Here is a 20122-nt window from a genome sequence, read left to right on the forward strand (position 1 = left end):
GTCTGACTAGCTGTGCCATTCTTTATACATGGACTTTCCTTCCCTGAGTCTGACTAGCTGTGCCCTCCGTTATACATGGACTTTCCTTCCCTGAGTCTGACTAGCTGTGCCTTCCTTTATACATGGACTTTCCTTCCCTGAGTCTGACTAGCTGTGCCATTCTTTATACATGGACTTTCCTTCCCTGAGTCTGACTAGCTGTGCCCTCCTTTATACCTGGACTTTCCTTCCCTGAGTCTGACTAGCTGTGCCCTCCGTTATACATGGACTTTCCTTCCCTGAGTCTGACTAGCTGTGCCCTCCGTTATACATGGACTTTCCTTCCCTGAGTCTGACTAGCTGTGCCCTCCTTTATACATGGACTTCCTTCCCTGAGTCTGACTAGCTGTGCCCTCCGTTATACATGGACTTTCCTTCCCTGAGTCTGACTAGCTGTGCCCTCCGTTATACATGGACTTCCCTGAGTCTGACTAGCTGTGCCCTCCGTTATACATGGACTTTCCTTCCCTGAGTCTGACTAGCTGTGCCCTCCGTTATACATGGACTTTCCTTCCCTGAGTCTGACTAGCTGTGCCCTCCTTTATACATGGACTTTCCTTCCCTGAGTCTGACTAGCTGTGCCTTCCGTTATACATGGACTTTCCTTCCCTGAGTCTGACTAGCTGTGCCCTCCTTTATACATGGACTTTCCTTCCCTGAGTCTGACTAGCTGTGCCTTCCTTTATACATGGACTTTCCTTCCCTGAGTCTGACTAGCTGTGCCCTCCGTTATACATGGACTTTCCTTCCCTGAGTCTGACTAGCTGTGCCCTCCTTTATACATGGACTTTCCTTCCCTGAGTCTGACTAGCTGTGCCCTCCGTTATACATGGACTTCCCTGAGTCTGACTAGCTGTGCCTTCCTTTATACATGGACTTTCCTTCCCTGAGTCTGACTAGCTGTGCCCTCCTTTATACATGGACTTTCCTTCCCTGAGTCTGACTAGCTGTGCCCTCCGTTATACATGGACTTCCCTGAGTCTGACTAGCTGTGCCTTCCTTTATACATGGACTTTCCTTCCCTGAGTCTGACTAGCTGTGCCTTCCTTTATACATGGACTTTCCTTCCCTGAGTCTGACTAGCTGTGCCCTCCTTTATACATGGACTTCCCTGAGTCTGACTAGCTGTGCCCTCCTTTATACATGGACTTTCCTTCCCTGAGTCTGACTAGCTGTGCCCTCCGTTATACATGGACTTTCCTTCCCTGAGTCTGACTAGCTGTGCCTTCCTTTATACATGGACTTTCCTTCCCTGAGTCTGACTAGCTGTGCCCTCCTTTATACATGGACTTTCCTTCCCTGAGTCTGACTAGCTGTGCCCTCCGTTATACATGGACTTCCCTGAGTCTGACTAGCTGTGCCTTCCTTTATACATGGACTTTCCTTCCCTGAGTCTGACTAGCTGTGCCTTCCTTTATACATGGACTTTCCTTCCCTGAGTCTGACTAGCTGTGCCCTCCGTTATACATGGACTTCCCTGAGTCTGACTAGCTGTGCCCTCCTTTATACATGGACTTTCCTTCCCTGAGTCTGACTAGCTGTGCCTTCCTTTATACATGGACTTTCCTTCCCTGAGTCTGACTAGCTGTGCCCTCCGTTATACATGGACTTTCCTTCCCTGAGTCTGACTAGCTGTGCCCTCCTTTATACATGGACTTTCCTTCCCTGAGTCTGACTAGCTGTGCCCTCCGTTATACATGGACTTCCCTGAGTCTGACTAGCTGTGCCATTCTTTATACATGGACTTTCCTTCCCTGAGTCTGACTAGCTGTGCCCTCCGTTATACATGGACTTCCCTGAGTCTGAATAGCTGTGCCCTCCGTTATACATGGACTTTCCTTCCCTGAGTCTGACTAGCTGTGCCCTCCTTTATACATGGACTTCCCTTCCCTGAGTCTGACTAGCTGTGCCCTCCGTTATACATGGACTTCCCTTCCCTGAGTCTGACTAGCTGTGCCCTCCGTTATACATGGACTTTCCTTCCCTGAGTCTGACTAGCTGTGCCTTCCTTTATACATGGACTTTCCTTCCCTGAGTCTGACTAGCTGTGCCCTCCGTTATACATTGACTTTCCTTCCCTGAGTCTGACTAGCTGTGCCTTCCTTTATACATGGACTTTCCTTCCCTGAGTCTGACTAGCTGTGCCCTCCTTTATACATGGACTTTCCTTCCCTGAGTCTGACTAGCTGTGCCTTCCTTTATACATGGACTTTCCTTCCCTGAGTCTGACTAGCTGTGCCCTCCTTTATACATGGACTTTCCTTCCCTGAGTCTGACTAGCTGTGCCTTCCTTTATACATGGACTTTCCTTCCCTGAGTCTGACTAGCTGTGCCTTCCTTTAATACATGGACTTTCCTTCCCTGAGTCTGACTAGCTGTGCCCTCCGTTATACATGGACTTTCCTGAGTCTGACTAGCTGTGCCTTCCTTTATACATGGACTTTCCTTCCCTGAGTCTGACTAGCTGTGCCCTCCGTTATACATGGACTTCCCTGAGTCTGACTAGCTGTGCCTTCCTTTATACATGGACTTTCCTTCCCTGAGTCTGACTAGCTGTGCCTTCCTTTATACATTGACTTTCCTTCCCTGAGTCTGACTAGCTGTGCCCTCCTTCAGACATGGTGATAGATAGAGACAGCTACAGTATGTATGGGAACAACCTGTCATGTTTGGTCTATGTCCTTACCATGGAAAACATGAACAACATGGGCCTATGAATGAACAGGTTTTTATTTAAAAAGTGAATGTAAACGGAACCTTCTCAAACGATGTGTCAGTTGAATTTGAGTGCCAGCAGCTTACCAGAAATACCAGAAAACTTAAACAAATACTGGCATAGTGCTGGCAGCCTGGCTGAACTGGTGGGCATAACATTCAGTCTAGCCTGAATAGCCACCGATCAATCCGACCATCTCAAAATAATGGAGTAAATAGTGTAATCCTCTTCAAATAATCTAACAACTGAAATGACCAATTAGAGGATAGACAGAGAGAGCATTAATGAGCTTTGGAAATGTTGTGTTCTCTACTCTAAGGGTGTCTGTCAATGTTCAGAGCTGTTTGGTTGTAAAAGAGGTGAAAGTTCAGCTCACCTGGAGTCCACGCCGTCTAGTATCTTCTGTGACTGGCTTCCCATCACCTCTTGTTTCAGGTAGTAGAGCATTCTAACCCGCAGTAACACCCTGCACACAGACACAGCCCCGCCCGCGGTCACCACAAAGCCTCAGCACGCACAAACGCTGAGAGAGCAGAACGGCTTTCACACGCACTCACGTCCGTAAATACACACACACACACGAACGTACAAACTCACGCATATACACACAATCAAAATATCATTCTCTCTCACACACATTCTCACTTTCCTCCTGGATGACTGAAATACTGTGCCTAGCTCGTCACGTAGATGACTGAAACACTGTGCCTAGCTCGTCACGTAGATGACTGAAATACTGTGCCTAGCTCGTCACGGTAGATGACTGAAATACTGTGCCTAGCTCGTCACGTAGATGACTGAAATACTGTGCCTAGCTCGTCACGTAGATGACTGAAATACTGTGCCTAGCTCGTCACGGTAGCTGACTGAAATGCTGTGCCTAGCTCGTCACGTAGATGACTGAAATACTGTGCCTAGCTCGTCACGGTAGCTGACTGAAATGCTGTGCCTAGCTCGTCACGTAGATGACTGAAATACTGTGCCTAGCTCGTCACGGTAGATGACTGACATACTGTGCCTAGCTCGTCACGTAGATGACTGAAATACTGTGCCTAGCTCGTCACGTAGATGACTGAAATACTGTGCCTAGCTCGTCACGGTAGCTGACTGAAATGCTGTGCCTAGCTCGTCACGGTAGATGACTGAAATGCTGTGCCTAGCTCGTCACGTAGATGACTGAAATACTGTGCCTAGCTCGTCACGGTAGATGACTGACATACTGTGCCTAGCTCGTCACGGTAGATGACTGACATACTGTGCCTAGCTCGTCACGTAGATGACTGAAATACTGTGCCTAGCTCGTCACGGTAGATGACTGAAATACCGTGCCTAGCTCGTCACGGTAGATGACTGACATACTGTGCCTAGCTCGTCACGTAGATGACAAATACTGTGCCTAGCTCGTCACGGTAGATGACTGACATACTGTGCCTAGCTCGTCACATAGATGACAAATACTGTGCCTAGCTCGTCACGGTAGATGACTGAAATACTGTGCCTAGCTCGTCAAGTAGATGACTGAAATACTGTGCCTAGCTCGTCACGGTAGATGACTGAAATACTGTGCCTAGCTCGTCACGGTAGATGACTGACATACTGTGCCTAGCTCGTCACGTAGATGACTGAAATACTGTGCCTAGCTCGTCACGGTAGATGACTGAAATACTGTGCCTAGCTCGTCACGGTAGATGACTGAAATACTGTGCCTAGCTCGTCACGGTAGATGACTGAAATACTGTGCCTAGCTCGTCACGTAGATGACTGAAATACTGTGCCTAGCTCGTCACGGTAGATGACTGAAATACTGTGCCTAGCTCGTCACGGTAGATGACTGAAATACTGTGCCTAGCTCGTCACGTAGATGACTGAAATACTGTGCCTAGCTCGTCACGGTAGATGACTGAAATACTGTGTCTAGCTCGTCACGTAGATGACTGAAATACTGTGCCTAGCTCGTCACGGTAGATGACTGACATACTGTGCCTAGCTCGTCACGGTAGATGACTGAAATACTGTGCCTAGCTCGTCACGGTAGATGACTGAAACACTGTGCCTAGCTCGTCACGGTAGATGACTGAAACACTGTGCCTAGCTCTTCACGTAGATGACTGAAATACTGTGCCTAGCTCGTCACGGTAGATGACTGAAATACTGTGCCTAGCTCGTCACGGTGGATGACTGAAATACTGTGCCTAGCTCGTCACGTAGATGACTGAAATACTGTGCCTAGCTCGTCACGTAGATGACTGAAATACTGTGCCTAGCTCGTCACGGTAGATGACTGACATACTGTGCCTAGCTCGTCACGGTAGATGACTGACATACTGTGCCTAGCTCGTCACGGTAGATGACTGAAATGCTGTGCCTAGCTCGTCACGGTAGATGACTGAAATACTGTGCCTAGCTCGTCACGTAGATGACTGAAATACTGTGCCTAGCTCGTCACGGTAGATGACTGAAATACTGTGCCTAGCTCATCACGGTGGATGACTGAAATACTGTGCCTAGTTCGTCACGGTAGATGACTGACATACTGTGCCTAGCTCGTCACGTAGATGACTGAAATACTGTGACTAGCTCGTCACGGTAGATGACTGAAACACTGTGCCTAGCTCGTCACGGTAGATGACTGACATACTGTGCCTAGCTCGTCACGGTGGATGACTGAAATACTGTGCCTAGCTCGTCACGGTAGATGACTGACATACTGTGACTAGCTCGTCACGTAGATGACTGAAATACTGTGACTAGCTCGTCACGGTAGATGACTGAAACACTGTCCCTAGCTCGTCACGGTAGATGACTGAAATACTGTGCCTAGCTCGTCACGTAGATGACTGAAATACTGTGCCTAGCTCGTCACGGTAGATGACTGAAATACTGTGCCTAGCTCGTCACGGTAGATGACTGAAATACTGTGCCTAGCTCGTCACGGTAGATGACTGAAATACTGTGCCTAGCTCGTCACGGTAGATGACTGAAATACTGTGCCTAGCTCGTCACGTAGATGACTGAAATACTGTGCCTAGCTCGTCACGTAGATGACTGAAATACTGTGCCTAGCTCGTCACGGTAGATGACTGAAATACTGTGCCTAGCTCGTCACGTAGATGACTGAAATACTGTGCCTAGCTCGTCACGTAGATGACTGACATACTGTGCCTAGCTCGTCACGGTAGATGACTGAAATACTGTGCCTAGCTCGTCACGGTAGATGACTGAAATACTGTGCCTAGCTCGTCACGGTAGATGACTGAAACACTGTCCCTAGCTCGTCACGGTAGATGACTGAAATACTGTGACTAGCTCGTCACGTGGATGACTGAAATACTGTGCCTAGCTCGTCACGGTAGATGACTGAAATACTGTGCCTAGCTCGTCACGTAGATGACTGAAATACTGTGCCTAGCTCGTCACGGTAGATGACTGAAATACTGTGCCTAGCTCGTCACGTAGATGACTGAAATACTGTGCCTAGCTCGTCACGTAGATGACTGACATACTGTGCCTAGCTCGTCACGGTAGATGACTGACATGCTGTGCCTAGCTCGTCACGGTAGATGACTGAAATACTGTGCCTAGCTCGTCACGTAGATGACTGAAATACTGTGCCTAGCTCGTCACGTAGATGACTGAAATACTGTGCCTAGCTCGTCACGGTAGATGACTGACATGCTGTGCCTAGCTCGTCACGGTAGATGACTGACATACTGTGACTAGCTCGTCACGGTAGATGACTGAAATGCTGTGCCTAGCTCGTCACGTAGATGACTGAAATACTGTGCCTAGCTCGTCACGGTAGATGACTGACATACTGTGACTAGCTCGTCACGGTAGATGACTGAAACACTGTGCCTAGCTCGTCACGGTAGATGACTGAAACACTGTGCCTAGCTCGTCACGGTAGATCAACTGTCCACGCAAAGGGAAACATTTTGTATTGTTGTATATACTGTATAAATGTTGACTTCAATGATACACACATGCCCAAAATGGAGTGGGATAGAAAATATGCAGTCAGTACAGTAACTGTGTAGTCAGTCCCCGATGCAGTGTCTGTGCCATAGAGAGTGAGACAGTGTCTGTGCCATAGAGAGTGAGACAGTGTCTGTGCCATAGAGGTGAGTGGTGTGATATGATGTGATCTCTGGGCTGGCAGGGAGAGGAGAGAAGAGAGAGGCAGGCTGAGTCAGAGGAGAGATGCTGTTTCCATGACGCACCCAGCCAGGCATCAGTCAGGAGGTGGAAGGTGGAGGGTGGTGGGTGGGGTATGGTATGCCTGATCTGTGATGAATTGGCATACATTCTAGTCTCCCTTCCTCTCTTAAGCTAGGGTCTGAGAACATCTCATTTTTAAAAATCTGTCTAACAGTGTGGCAGGTTAAAAGGTCCAGAGTAGATTTCTTCAGATGGTGTGTGTGGCCCTAGCTTTACACATCCATTATGACACTAGTGGAAAGGGAGTGACATGAGAACACCCCCTCTGCAGGCAGAGCTGTGAGCTCCAGTGCTGAGGTTCAGGTCCAGGCCTCTCCCCTCCCTCCCTGCCTCTGAGGGGCTGTGCCCTGGGTCTCCCCGCAGCAGCTGCTGTTTCCTGTGGCTGTCAGCAAGGCCCTACATCACTCTTTCCCTCTCTCTCTCTCTCTCTTACACTCAGACAGACAGCCTGGAGTGTGGGAGGTATCTGACGGAGAAGGGAACCTCTCTGCACCAGACATAGAGCTCATACATGCACATGAGTGTGAGCACACACACACACACACACACACACACACACACACACACACACACACACACACACACACACACACACACACACACACACACACACACACACACACACACACACACACACACACACACGTAAAATACCCATACACTCATGTACATACTGTACTTACTATACAAGCACATATACAAACAGTCAGATACATAAAGGTAAACACACACCCACAATCACATGCATGTACTAGCACAAGTCATACTGAGAATGTTACACATATCCCAACAGAACACAGGCCTCGTCAGTCTTAACCTTACATTTCCTAACAGGCCAGTACTAGTAGCTACACAGTATTGAACACACATCTTCTAAATGTCATTATCATAGGACAGGGTTCTGGATCTCTGTGTGGGACAGGGACAGTAGGGGGCCATGCCTGTGCATGCCCAATCCCCACGTCAGTCCACATTCCTCCCTGAGGGGAAAACGCGGAGGTCAGCAAATACACAGACTGTGTCCCCGTTTGACCAGCGTGCCTCCCATCGGACGATCCCTGGCTTCAGCACTACTGCTCTGGGAACAATGGGGAACTTTCTGTGGAAGCCCTGCATGACTCTGTGTTTAAAGCAGGACGGCATGAGACAAACCCCCAAACAACCCCCTTTAGAAAGACAGCAACCTGAATCTATTTACTGTAGTTTAACACATTTCAACATCATCTATATGGCTGTGTTTTATATCTCATGTGTTTTATATCTCAACAACCATCATCTATTTGACTATGTTTTATATCTCAACAACCATCATCTATTTGACTATGTTTTATATCTCAACAACCATCATCTATTTGGCTGTGTTTTATATCTCATGTGTTTTATATCTCAACAACCATCATATATTTGGCTGTGTTTTATATCTCATGTGTTTTATATCTCAACAACCATCATCTATTTGGCTATGTTTTATATCTCATGTGTTTTATATCTCAACAACCATCATCTATATGGCTGTGTTTTATATCTCATGTGTTTTATATCTCAACAACCATCATCTATATGGCTGTGTTTTATATCTCATGTGTTTTATATCTCAACAACCATCATCTATATGGCTGTGTTTTATATCTCATGTGTTTTATATCTCAACAACCATCATCTATTTGGCTATGTTTTATATCTCAACAACCATCATCTATTTGACTATGTTTTATATCTCAACAACCATCATCTATTTGACTATGTTTTATATCTCAACAACCATCATCTATTTGGCTATGTTTTATATCTCAACAACCATCATCTATATGGCTGTGTTTTATATCTCAACAACCATCATCTATTTGGCTGTGTTTTATATCTCAACAACCATCATCTATTTGGCTGTGTTTTATATCTCATGTGTTTTATATCTCAACAACCATCATCTATATGGCTGTGTTTTATATCTCATGTGTTTTATATCTCAACAACCATCATCTATTTGGCTGTGTTTTATATCTCAACAACCATCATCTATATGGCTGTGTTTTATATCTCATGTGTTTTATATCTCAACAACCATCATCTATTTGGCTATGTTTTATATCTCAACAACCATCATCTATTTGACTATGTTTTATATCTCAACAACCATCATCTATTTGGCTATGTTTTATATCTCAACAACCATCATCTATATGGCTGTGTTTTATATCTCAACAACCATCATCTATTTGACTATGTTTTATATCTCAACAACCATCATCTATTTGGCTGTGTTTTATATCTCATGTGTTTTATATCTCAACAACCATCATCTATATGGCTGTGTTTTATATCTCATGTGTTTTATATCTCAACAACCATCATCTATTTGGCTGTGTTTTATATCTCAACAACCATCATCTATATGGCTGTGTTTTATATCTCATGTGTTTTATATCTCAACAACCATCATCTATATGGCTGTGTTTTATATCTCAACAACCATCATCTATTTGGCTGTTTTATATCTCATGTGGCTGTGTTTTATATCTCATGTGTTTTATATCTCAACAACCATCATCTATTTGGCTATGTTTTATATCTCAACAACCATCATCTATTTGGCTGTGTTTTATATCTCAACAACCATCATCTATTTGGCTATGTTTTATATCTCAACAACCATCATCTATTTGGCTGTGTTTTATATCTCATGTGTTTTATATCTCAACAACCATCATCTATATGGCTATGTTTTATATCTCATGTGTTTTATATCTCAACAACCATCATCTATATGGCTGTGTTTTATATCTCATGTGTTTTATATCTCAACAACCATCATATATTTGACTATGTTTTATATCTCAACAACCATCATCTATATGGCTGTGTTTTATATCTCAACAACCATCATCTATTTGACTATGTTTTATATCTCAACAACCATCATCTATATGGCTGTGTTTTATATCTCAACAACCATCATCTATATGGCTGTGTTTTATATCTCATGTGTTTTATATCTCAACAACCATCATCTATATGGCTGTGTTTTATATCTCAACAACCATCATCTATTTGACTATGTTTTATATCTCAACAACCATCATCTATTTGGCTGTGTTTTATATCTCAACAACCATCATCTATTTGGCTATGTTTTATATCTCAACAACCATCATCTATTTGACTATGTTTTATATCTCAACAACCATCATCTATTTGGCTGTGTTTTATATCTCAACAACCATCATCTATATGGCTGTGTTTTATATCTCATGTGTTTTATATCTCAACAACCATCATCTATTTGGCTATGTTTTATATCTCAACAACCATCATCTATTTGGCTGTGTTTTATATCTCAACAACCATCATCTATTTGGCTGTGTTTTATATCTCAACAACCATCATCTATTTGGCTGTGTTTTATATCTCATGTGTTTTATATCTCAACAACCATCATCTATATGGCTGTGTTTTATATCTCATGTGTTTTATATCTCAACAACCATCATCTATTTGGCTGTGTTTTATATCTCAACAACCATCATCTATTTGGCTGTGTTTTATATCTCATGTGTTTTATATCTCAACAACCATCATCTATTTGGCTGTGTTTTATATCTCAACAACCATCATCTATATGGCTGTGTTTTATATCGCATGTGTTTTATATCTCAACAACCATCATCTATATGGCTGTGTTTTATATCTCATGTGTTTTATATCTCAACAACCATCATCTATTTGGCTATGTTTTATATCTCAACAACCATCATCTATTTGACTATGTTTTATATCTCAACAACCATCATCTATTTGACTATGTTTTATATCTCAACAACCATCATCTATTTGGCTGTGTTTTATATCTCAACAACCATCATCTATTTGGCTGTGTTTTATATCTCAACAACCATCATCTATTTGGCCGTGTTTTATATCTCAACAACCATCATATATTTGACTATGTTTTATATCTCAACAACCATCATCTATTTGGCTATGTTTTATATCTCAACAACCATCATCTATATGGCTGTGTTTTATATCTCATGTGTTTTATATCTCAACAACCATCATCTATATGGCTGTGTTTTATATCTCATGTGTTTTATATCTCAACAACCATCATCTATTTGGCTATGTTTTATATCTCAACAACCATCATATATTTGACTATGTTTTATATCTCAACAACCATCATCTATTTGACTATGTTTTATATCTCAACAACCATCATCTATATGGCTGTGTTTTATATCTCATGTGTTTTATATCTCAACAACCATCATCTATTTGGCTGTGTTTTATATCTCATGTGTTTTATATCTCAACAACCATCATCTATATGGCTGTGTTTTATATCTCAACAACCATCATCTATTTGACTATGTTTTATATCTCAACAACCATCATCTATTTGGCTATGTTTTATATCTCAACAACCATCATCTATTTGGCTATGTTTTATATCTCAACAACCATCATATATTTGACTATATTTTATATCTCAACAACCATCATCTATTTGACTATGTTTTATATCTCAACAACCATCATCTATATGGCTGTGTTTTATATCTCATGTGTTTTATATCTCAACAACCATCATCTATATGGCTGTGTTTTATATCTCAACAACCATCATCTATTTGACTATGTTTTATATCTCAACAACCATCATCTATATGGCTGTGTTTTATATCTCAACAACCATCATCTATTTGGCTGTGTTTTATATCTCAACAACCATCATCTATTTGGCTATGTTTTATATCTCAACAACCATCATCTATTTGGCTATGTTTTATATCTCAACAACCATCATCTATTTGACTATGTTTTATATCTCAACAACCATCATCTATATGGCTGTGTTTTATATCTCAACAACCATCATCTATTTGACTATGTTTTATATCTCAACAACCATCATCTATATGGCTGTGTTTTATATCTCATGTGTTTTATATCTCAACAACCATCATCTATATGGCTGTGTTTTATATCTCATGTGTTTTATATCTCAACAACCATCATCTATTTGGCTATGTTTTATATCTCAACAACCATCATCTATTTGGCTATGTTTTATATCTCAACAACCATCATCTATTTGACTATGTTTTATATCTCAACAACCATCATCTATTTGGCTATGTTTTATATCTCAACAACCATCATCTATATGGCTGTGTTTTATATCTCATGTGTTTTATATCTCAACAACCATCATCTATATGGCTATGTTTTATATCTCAACAACCATCATCTATTTGGCTATGTTTTATATCTCAACAACCATCATCTATTTGGCTATGTTTTATATCTCAACAACCATCATCTATTTGGCTGTGTTTTATATCTCAACAACCATCATCTATATGGCTGTGTTTTATATCTCATGTGTTTTATATCTCAACAACCATCATCTATTTGGCTGTGTTTTATATCTCAACAACCATCATCTATATGGCTGTGTTTTATATCTCATGTGTTTTATATCTCAACAACCATCATCTATTTGGCTGTGTTTTATATCTCAACAACCATCATCTATTTGGCTATGTTTTATATCTCAACAACCATCATCTATTTGACTATGTTTTATATCTCAACAACCATCATCTATTTGACTATGTTTTATATCTCAACAACCATCATCTATTTGGCTGTGTTTTATATCTCAACAACCATCATCTATTTGACTATGTTTTATATCTCAACAACCATCATCTATTTGGCTGTGTTTTATATCTCATGTGTTTTATATCTCAACAACCATCATCTATTTGGCTATGTTTTATATCTCAACAACCATCATCTATTTGGCTATGTTTTATATCTCAACAACCATCATCTATTTGGCTATGTTTTATATCTCAACAACCATCATCTATTTGGCTGTGTTTTATATCACAACAACCATCATCTATTTGGCTGTGTTTTATATCTCAACAACCATCATCTATATGGCTGTGTTTTATATCTCATGTGTTTTATATCTCAACAAACATCATCTATTTGGCTGTGTTTTATATCTCAACAACCATCATCTATTTGGCTGTGTTTTATATCTCATGTGTTTTATATCTCAACAACCATCATCTATTTGGCTATGTTTTATATCACAACAACCATCATCTATTTGGCTGTGTTTTATATCACAACAACCATCATCTATTTGGCTGTGTTTTATATCTCAACAACCATCATCTATTTGGCTGTGTTTTATATCTCATGTGTTTTATATCTCAACAACCATCATCTATTTGGCTATGTTTTATATCACAACAACCATCATCTATTTGACTATGTTTTATATCTCAACAACCATCATCTATTTGGCTGTGTTTTATATCTCATGTGTTTTATATCTCAACAACCATCATCTATTTGGCTGTGTTTTATATCTCAACAACCATCATCTATTTGGCTGTGTTTTATATCTCATGTGTTTTATATCTCAACAACCATCATCTATTTGGCTATGTTTTATATCTCAACAACCATCATCTATTTGGCTGTGTTTTATATCTCATGTGTTTTATATCTCAACAACCATCATCTATTTGGCTGTGTTTTATATCTCAACAACCATCATCTATATGGCTGTGTTTTATATCTCAAAAACCATCATCTATTTGGCTGTGTTTTATATCTCATGTGTTTTATATCTCAACAACCATCATCTATTTGGCTATGTTTTATATCTCAACAACCATCATCTATTTGGCTATGTTTTATATCTCAACAACCATCATCTATTTGGCTGTGTTTTATATCTCATGTGTTTTATATCTCAACAACCATCATCTATTTGGCTATGTTTTATATCTCAACAACCATCATCTATTTGGCTGTGTTTGATACTCAATCATCAGAGTTTTATATTTGGTCAGCAACCATCATCTATTTGGCTATGTTTTATATCTCAACAACCATCATCTATACTGGCTGTGTTTTATATCTCATACAGACCTATCATCTCATTTCGGCTGTTTTTACTATGGCATGTGTTTTCATATCTCAACAACCATCATCTATATGGCTATGTTTTATATCTCAAAACCATCATCTATTTGACTATGTTTTTACTCAGCCACTCATCTATTTGGCTGTGTTTTATATCTCAACAACCATCATCTAGTTTGGCTATGTTTTATATCTCAACAACCATCATCTATTTGGCTATGCTTTGTATCTCATGTGTCTTTACAAACAACCATCATCTATTTGGCTGTGTTTTATATCTCATGTGTTTTATATCTCAACAACCATCATCTATATGCTTGTGTTTTATATCTCAACAACCATCATCTATTTGACTATGTTTTATATCTCAACAACCATCATCTATTTGGCTGTGTTTTATATCTCAACAACCATCATCTATATGGCTGTGTTTTATATCTCATGTGTTTTATATCTCAACAACCATCATCTATTTGGCTATGTTTTATATCTCAACAACCATCATCTATTTGGCTGTGTTTTATATCTCATGTGTTTTATATCTCAACAACCATCATCTATTTGGCTATGTTTTATATCTCAACAACCATCATCTATTTGGCTGTGTTTTATATCTCATGTGTTTTATATCTCAACAACCATCATCTATTTGGCTGTGTTTTATATCTCATGTGTTTTATATCTCAACAACCATCATCTATTTGGCTGTGTTTTATATCTCATGTGTTTTATATCTCAACAACCATCATCTATTTGGCTATGTTTTATATCTCAACAACCATCATCTATTTGGCTGTGTTTTATATCTCATGTGTTTTATATCTCAACAACCATCATCTATTTGGCTATGTTTTATATCTCAACAACCATCATCTATATGGCTGTGTTTTATATCTCATGTGTTTTATATCTCAACAACCATCATCTATATGGCTATGTTTTATATCTCAACAACCATCATCTATTTGGCTATGTTTTATATCTCAACAACCATCATCTATTTGGCTATGTTTTATATCTCAACAACCATCATCTATTTGGCTGTGTTTTATATCTCATGTGTTTTATATCTCAACAACCATCATCTATATGGCTGTGTTTTATATCTCATGTGTTTTATATCTCAACAACCATCATCTATATGGCTGTGTTTTATATCTCATGTGTTTTATATCTCAACAACCATCATCTATTTGGCTATGTTTTATATCTCAACAACCATCATCTATTTGGCTGTGTTTTATATCTCATGTGTTTTATATCTCAACAACCATCATCTATTTGGCTGTGTTTTATATCTCAACAACCATCATCTATTTGGCTATGTTTTATATCTCAACAACCATCATCTATTTGGCTGTGTTTTATATCTCATGTGTTTTATATCTCAACAACCATCATCTATTTGGCTGTGTTTTATATCTCATGTGTTTTATATCTCAACAACCATCATCTATTTGGCTGTGTTTTATATCTCAACAACCATCATCTATTTGGCTGTGTTTTATATCTCATGTGTTTTATATCTCAACAACCATCATCTATTTGACTATGTTTTATATCTCAACAACCATCATCTATATGGCTGTGTTTTATATCTCAACAACCATCATCTATTTGACTATGTTTTATATCTCAACAACCATCATCTATATGGCTGTGTTTTATATCTCATGTGTTTTATATCTCAACAACCATCATCTATATGGCTGTGTTTTATATCTCATGTGTTTTATATCTCAACAACCATCATCTATTTGGCTGTGTTTTATATCTCAACAACCATCATCTATTGGCTGGCTATGTTTTATATCACAACAACCATCATCTATTTGGCTGTGTTTTATATCTCAACAACCATTATCTGATAACGTATAGGTTCATATTTCAAACCATTTCATTGGATGTAAGAGTTGTTTTCTTCTTCCCATCATCTATGTAGCTTTATATAAAATATAATAAATCCCTGGCTGTAGTGTAATCTGTTTTTCTATCTGTCAATAAAAGATCAATGACAGCTATTAGTTTGGGTTAAAATCCCATTCAGATGATTATCATTCAGCAGTGTAATCTATAATCTGATTCACGGTCATTAATAGAGGAAAGCCACAGATGGAGAAGATGGCTGCTTCAATTTGTCTTAATTACAGACAGTGGTGTTGATGTGCAGGAGTCAACACTCTGCTACTGACAAAAACATACAATTATGTTTTCACACAGGCTAGCGTCAATACACTGAAGCCAACTGAGGGAAATACAAAATATGAGACGTTTCAAAAATGTTCTCTCAACTCTATATACGACAGAGACAAGAACCTATGTTAATTTCCAACATCAATAAAAACCAAGCTAAGACACATTTACAAAGACAAGTTGTTTGTTCCAAGGTAACTATTAGACAACAATACCATTAAAAAAACATCAAAAGTGTACTGAATATATTTAATACTATAGGCCTATAGTACCAAGAGTAGCTTCTTACTTGTTGCAGTGGTGTTTGAGGTGCTTCTTGTATCCCTCGTCCTGCAGCATGTGTTCTGGGTTGTGCTTCCTGATCCACTCAGCCTTCTGGATGTCAAACGTGCTAGACTGAATCTTCATCTTCTTCCCCTTCCTGCCTCTGGGGACCGGGGTCGACAGACCTTAGGGAGGAACACAGATTCAATTTGTGGTTATGGACACCGGTTTATAAACCCACATTAAAACCATTAACAGTAAACCAATAGCACAGTGGTAGGGGGAAATGCTCTTTAAAGGAAGAATTCCTTGAGAGGAACCAGATTCTAATCTGTGGTTGGACCCCTGAGGTTTGGTCATTGTGAGGTTGTAACGTACCCAGGTGGTTCTGTAGTTCCTTGGTCTGTCCGTCCTCGGAGGGGGCGATCAGGTCCCACATGAAGCTCTTGATCTTGTCGTCACCGCGGTAGTGAACCAGACAGTAGGCCAGAAGGGCTCTGCAGATAGACTCTACATCACGCTCTGTCAGCTGCTTCTTAAATCGACCATGGAGCAGGATGTCCTTCCAACGACCCCACCTGGACGACACAGGAGGAGAGGGTCAATACTGGAGACAAACACTGTACAATATAGATGGACAACACAGGAGGAGAGGGTCAATACTGGAGACAAATACTGTACAATATAGATGGACAACACAGGAGAGGGTCAATACTGGAGACAAATACTGTACAATATAGATTGACAACACAGGAGGAGAGGGCCAATACTGGAGACAAATACTGTACAATCTAGATGGACAACACAGGAGAGGGTCAATACTGGAGACAAATACTGTACAATATAGATGGACAACACAGGAGGAGAGGGTCAATACTGGAGACAAATACTGTACAATATAGATGGACAACACAGGAGAGGGTCAATACTGGAGACAAACACTGCACAATATAGATGGACAACACAGGAGAGCTTCAGTACAGACACAACACCATACAATACAGATGGACAACACAGGAGAGCGTCAGTACAGACACAACACAGATGGACAACACAGGAGAGCCTCAGTACAGACACAACACAGATGGACAACACAGGAGAGCCTCAGTACAGACACAACACTGTACAATATAGATGGACAACACAGATGAGCCTCAGTACAGACACAATACTGTACAATATAGATGGACAACACAGGAGAGCTTCAGTACAGACACAATACTGTACAATATAGATGGACAACACAGGAGAGCTTCAGTACAGACACAATACTGTACAATATAGATGGACAACACAGGAGAGCTTCAGTACAGACACAACACCATACAATACAGATGGACAACACAGGAGAGCCTCAGTACAGACACAACACAGATGGACAACACAGGAGAGCCTCAGTACAGACACAACACTGTACAATATAGATGGACAACACAGGAGAGCCTCAGTACAGACACAACACAGATGGACAACACAGGAGAGCCTCAGTACAGACACAACACTGTACAATATAGATGGACAACACAGATGAGCCTCAGTACAGACACAATACTGTACAATATAGATGGACAACACAGGAGATCCTCAGTACAGACACAACACTGTACAATATAGATGGACAACACAGGAGCGCCTCAGTACAGACACAACACTGTACAGCAGTAACACTAAGAACAAGATGTGGTTGGTCTGGGCTGAAACTCAAGTCTGCACATCCTGTGGGTCCCCAAGATATGTATTAAAGAACATTGTTATTTAGTATCAATGTTGGTTTGTATATTATCTAGCATAAGTGGTACAGTCACTGACACTGACCCGTATACTAGTAGGTTCTTCTCCACTCTGAAGCACTCTGTCCTGCCGTAGCTGTTGAGGCGGTCGTGGGGCCGGCGGAGCTTGGGCTTGTCCTCGTTGTCACTCTCCCCCTCTGACAGCTCTGCCAGCTCGTCCTTAGTGGCACTGAAGGGTCGGGTCTGCTTCCTCACCCTCGGAGTGTCAATTACCAGGCTGTTCTGTTGTGGAATAGGAGAGGAACACACACAGATACTCAGATACTATTGTAGCAAATTCACTCATGGCATTGATCTTATCTCCTATATAACATATCTCATCATGGCCAGAAAGAGCAGATTCAGTGTTTAAACTAAAGCATTACTTACTCTGTCATTGGCAGAGTCCATGTCAATCTCAGCCTTCTTGGCCCACTTGTCCCAGAAGTTGGGGTCATCCAGAGAAATGTCTGTGCGGTTTCCGGATGCCACAAAACTGGCCTGAGAGAGAAGAAGACATTATATCACATTAAACCTTGATAATCTGATTCACTGTTCCTTCCTGAGTCTCCTTCAATGAGAAGTCTGAGTCTCCTAACAGAGTCTGTGATGAAGAGTGACATGAGAGTAGACAGGAGACACGGGTTACTACTGCTAGTCATGCAGAAAGGAAAAGGATAGCAACATTCAAACAATGACCACTGTGTGGTGCTCTTTCAGTCACTGGGTACCTTGGCAAAGGTAGATCCCCGTCCCTCAGACTCGATGGTGATGGTCTTGGTCCTGCGTTGAAGGATCTGGTCGATGTCCTCCTCACAGAACTTGGCCCCCTCATCCTCATCGTCCATCAGAGCTCCATACGCCCCTTTCCTCAGCAGGTCCTCGATCTCCTTCTTAGACAGCTGCTGCTGGGTCGGCTGGAGAGAGGGGAGGGGGAGAAGGAGAAACAGAGAGGGTGTCAGGGGAACTGATGATGGACTACAGTAGATCACAGACTACACATTACATCATTGTACACACAAACATGTGCACAACACATGCACATGCATTAACACCACACAAAAACAGACAGACACTCTAGTGTCTAGAGAGAGACAGTTAGTTGAACTGAAGCTGAACTGGATCACATGCTAGACCTTTTTAAATCTGAAAGAGTAGCAGCAACCCCCAGCTGACCCATGGTGTGTTAGTATGCAGCTGGTGGTGCTAATGTCTGCTCAACACTTTCTTCCTGATAGTCCAGCTAATCCAGAGAGAGAAACAGCTAAGCTCCTCCTACACACTGATGATGCACTATTTTTTTTTATTTCACCTTTATTTAACCAGGCTAGTTGAGAACAAGTTCTCATTTACAACTGCGACCTGGCCAAGATAAAGCATAGCAGTGTGAACAGACAACAACACAGAGTTACACATGGAGTAAACAATAAACAAGTCAATAACACAGTAGGAAAAAACAGAATATATATTGTGTGCAAAAGGCATGAGGTAGGCAATAAATAGGCCATAGGAGCGAATAATTACAATTTAGCAGATTAACACTGGAGTGATAAATCATCAGATGATCATGAGCAAGTAGAGATACTGGTGTGCAAAAGAGCAGAAAAGTAAATAAATAGAAACAGTAAGGGGATATCTCAAAGCTATGTTTATTGTATTGACTTGTCCATTTTCTACACCCTCATTTTGTAGAATGGACTTACCTACAGTGCCTTCGGAATATATTCCGACCCCTTGACTTTTTACACATGTTGTTACATTATAGCCTTATTCTAAAATGGATAAAATCATCAATCTACACACAAAACCCCATAATGACAAAGCAAAAAACGTGTTTTTTGTGCAAATGTATAAAAAAAGATATATATATTGAAATATCACATTTACATAAGTATTCAGACCCTTTACTCAGTACTTTGTTGAAGCACTTTGGCAGTGATTACAGCCGAGTCTTCTTGGGTATGACGCTACA

The 20122-nt window shown here is 40.7% G+C and overlaps 1 protein-coding gene across 8 annotated transcripts in view; it reads right to left on the minus strand.

Annotated features, from left to right (window-relative positions):
• LOC139562966 (chromodomain-helicase-DNA-binding protein 9-like) overlaps positions 1-20122 on the minus strand; it is a 142317-nt gene that overhangs the window by 15510 nt on the left and 106685 nt on the right. For all 8 annotated transcript variants that reach the window (XM_071381172.1, XM_071381175.1, XM_071381174.1 and 5 more), the window contains 6 exons: positions 18882-19067; positions 18541-18651; positions 18197-18393; positions 16760-16959; positions 16407-16566; positions 3132-3221 (listed from right to left, as the gene is read on the minus strand). In XM_071381172.1, coding sequence (XP_071237273.1) covers positions 3132-3221; positions 16407-16566; positions 16760-16959; positions 18197-18393; positions 18541-18651; positions 18882-19067 — 944 coding nt within the window. The remainder of the gene's footprint in view (positions 1-3131; positions 3222-16406; positions 16567-16759; positions 16960-18196; positions 18394-18540; positions 18652-18881; positions 19068-20122) is intronic.

This window comes from Salvelinus alpinus, chromosome 33 (genome assembly GCF_045679555.1).
Source record: "Salvelinus alpinus chromosome 33, SLU_Salpinus.1, whole genome shotgun sequence".
Classification (NCBI taxonomy): Eukaryota; Metazoa; Chordata; class Actinopteri; order Salmoniformes; family Salmonidae; genus Salvelinus; species Salvelinus alpinus.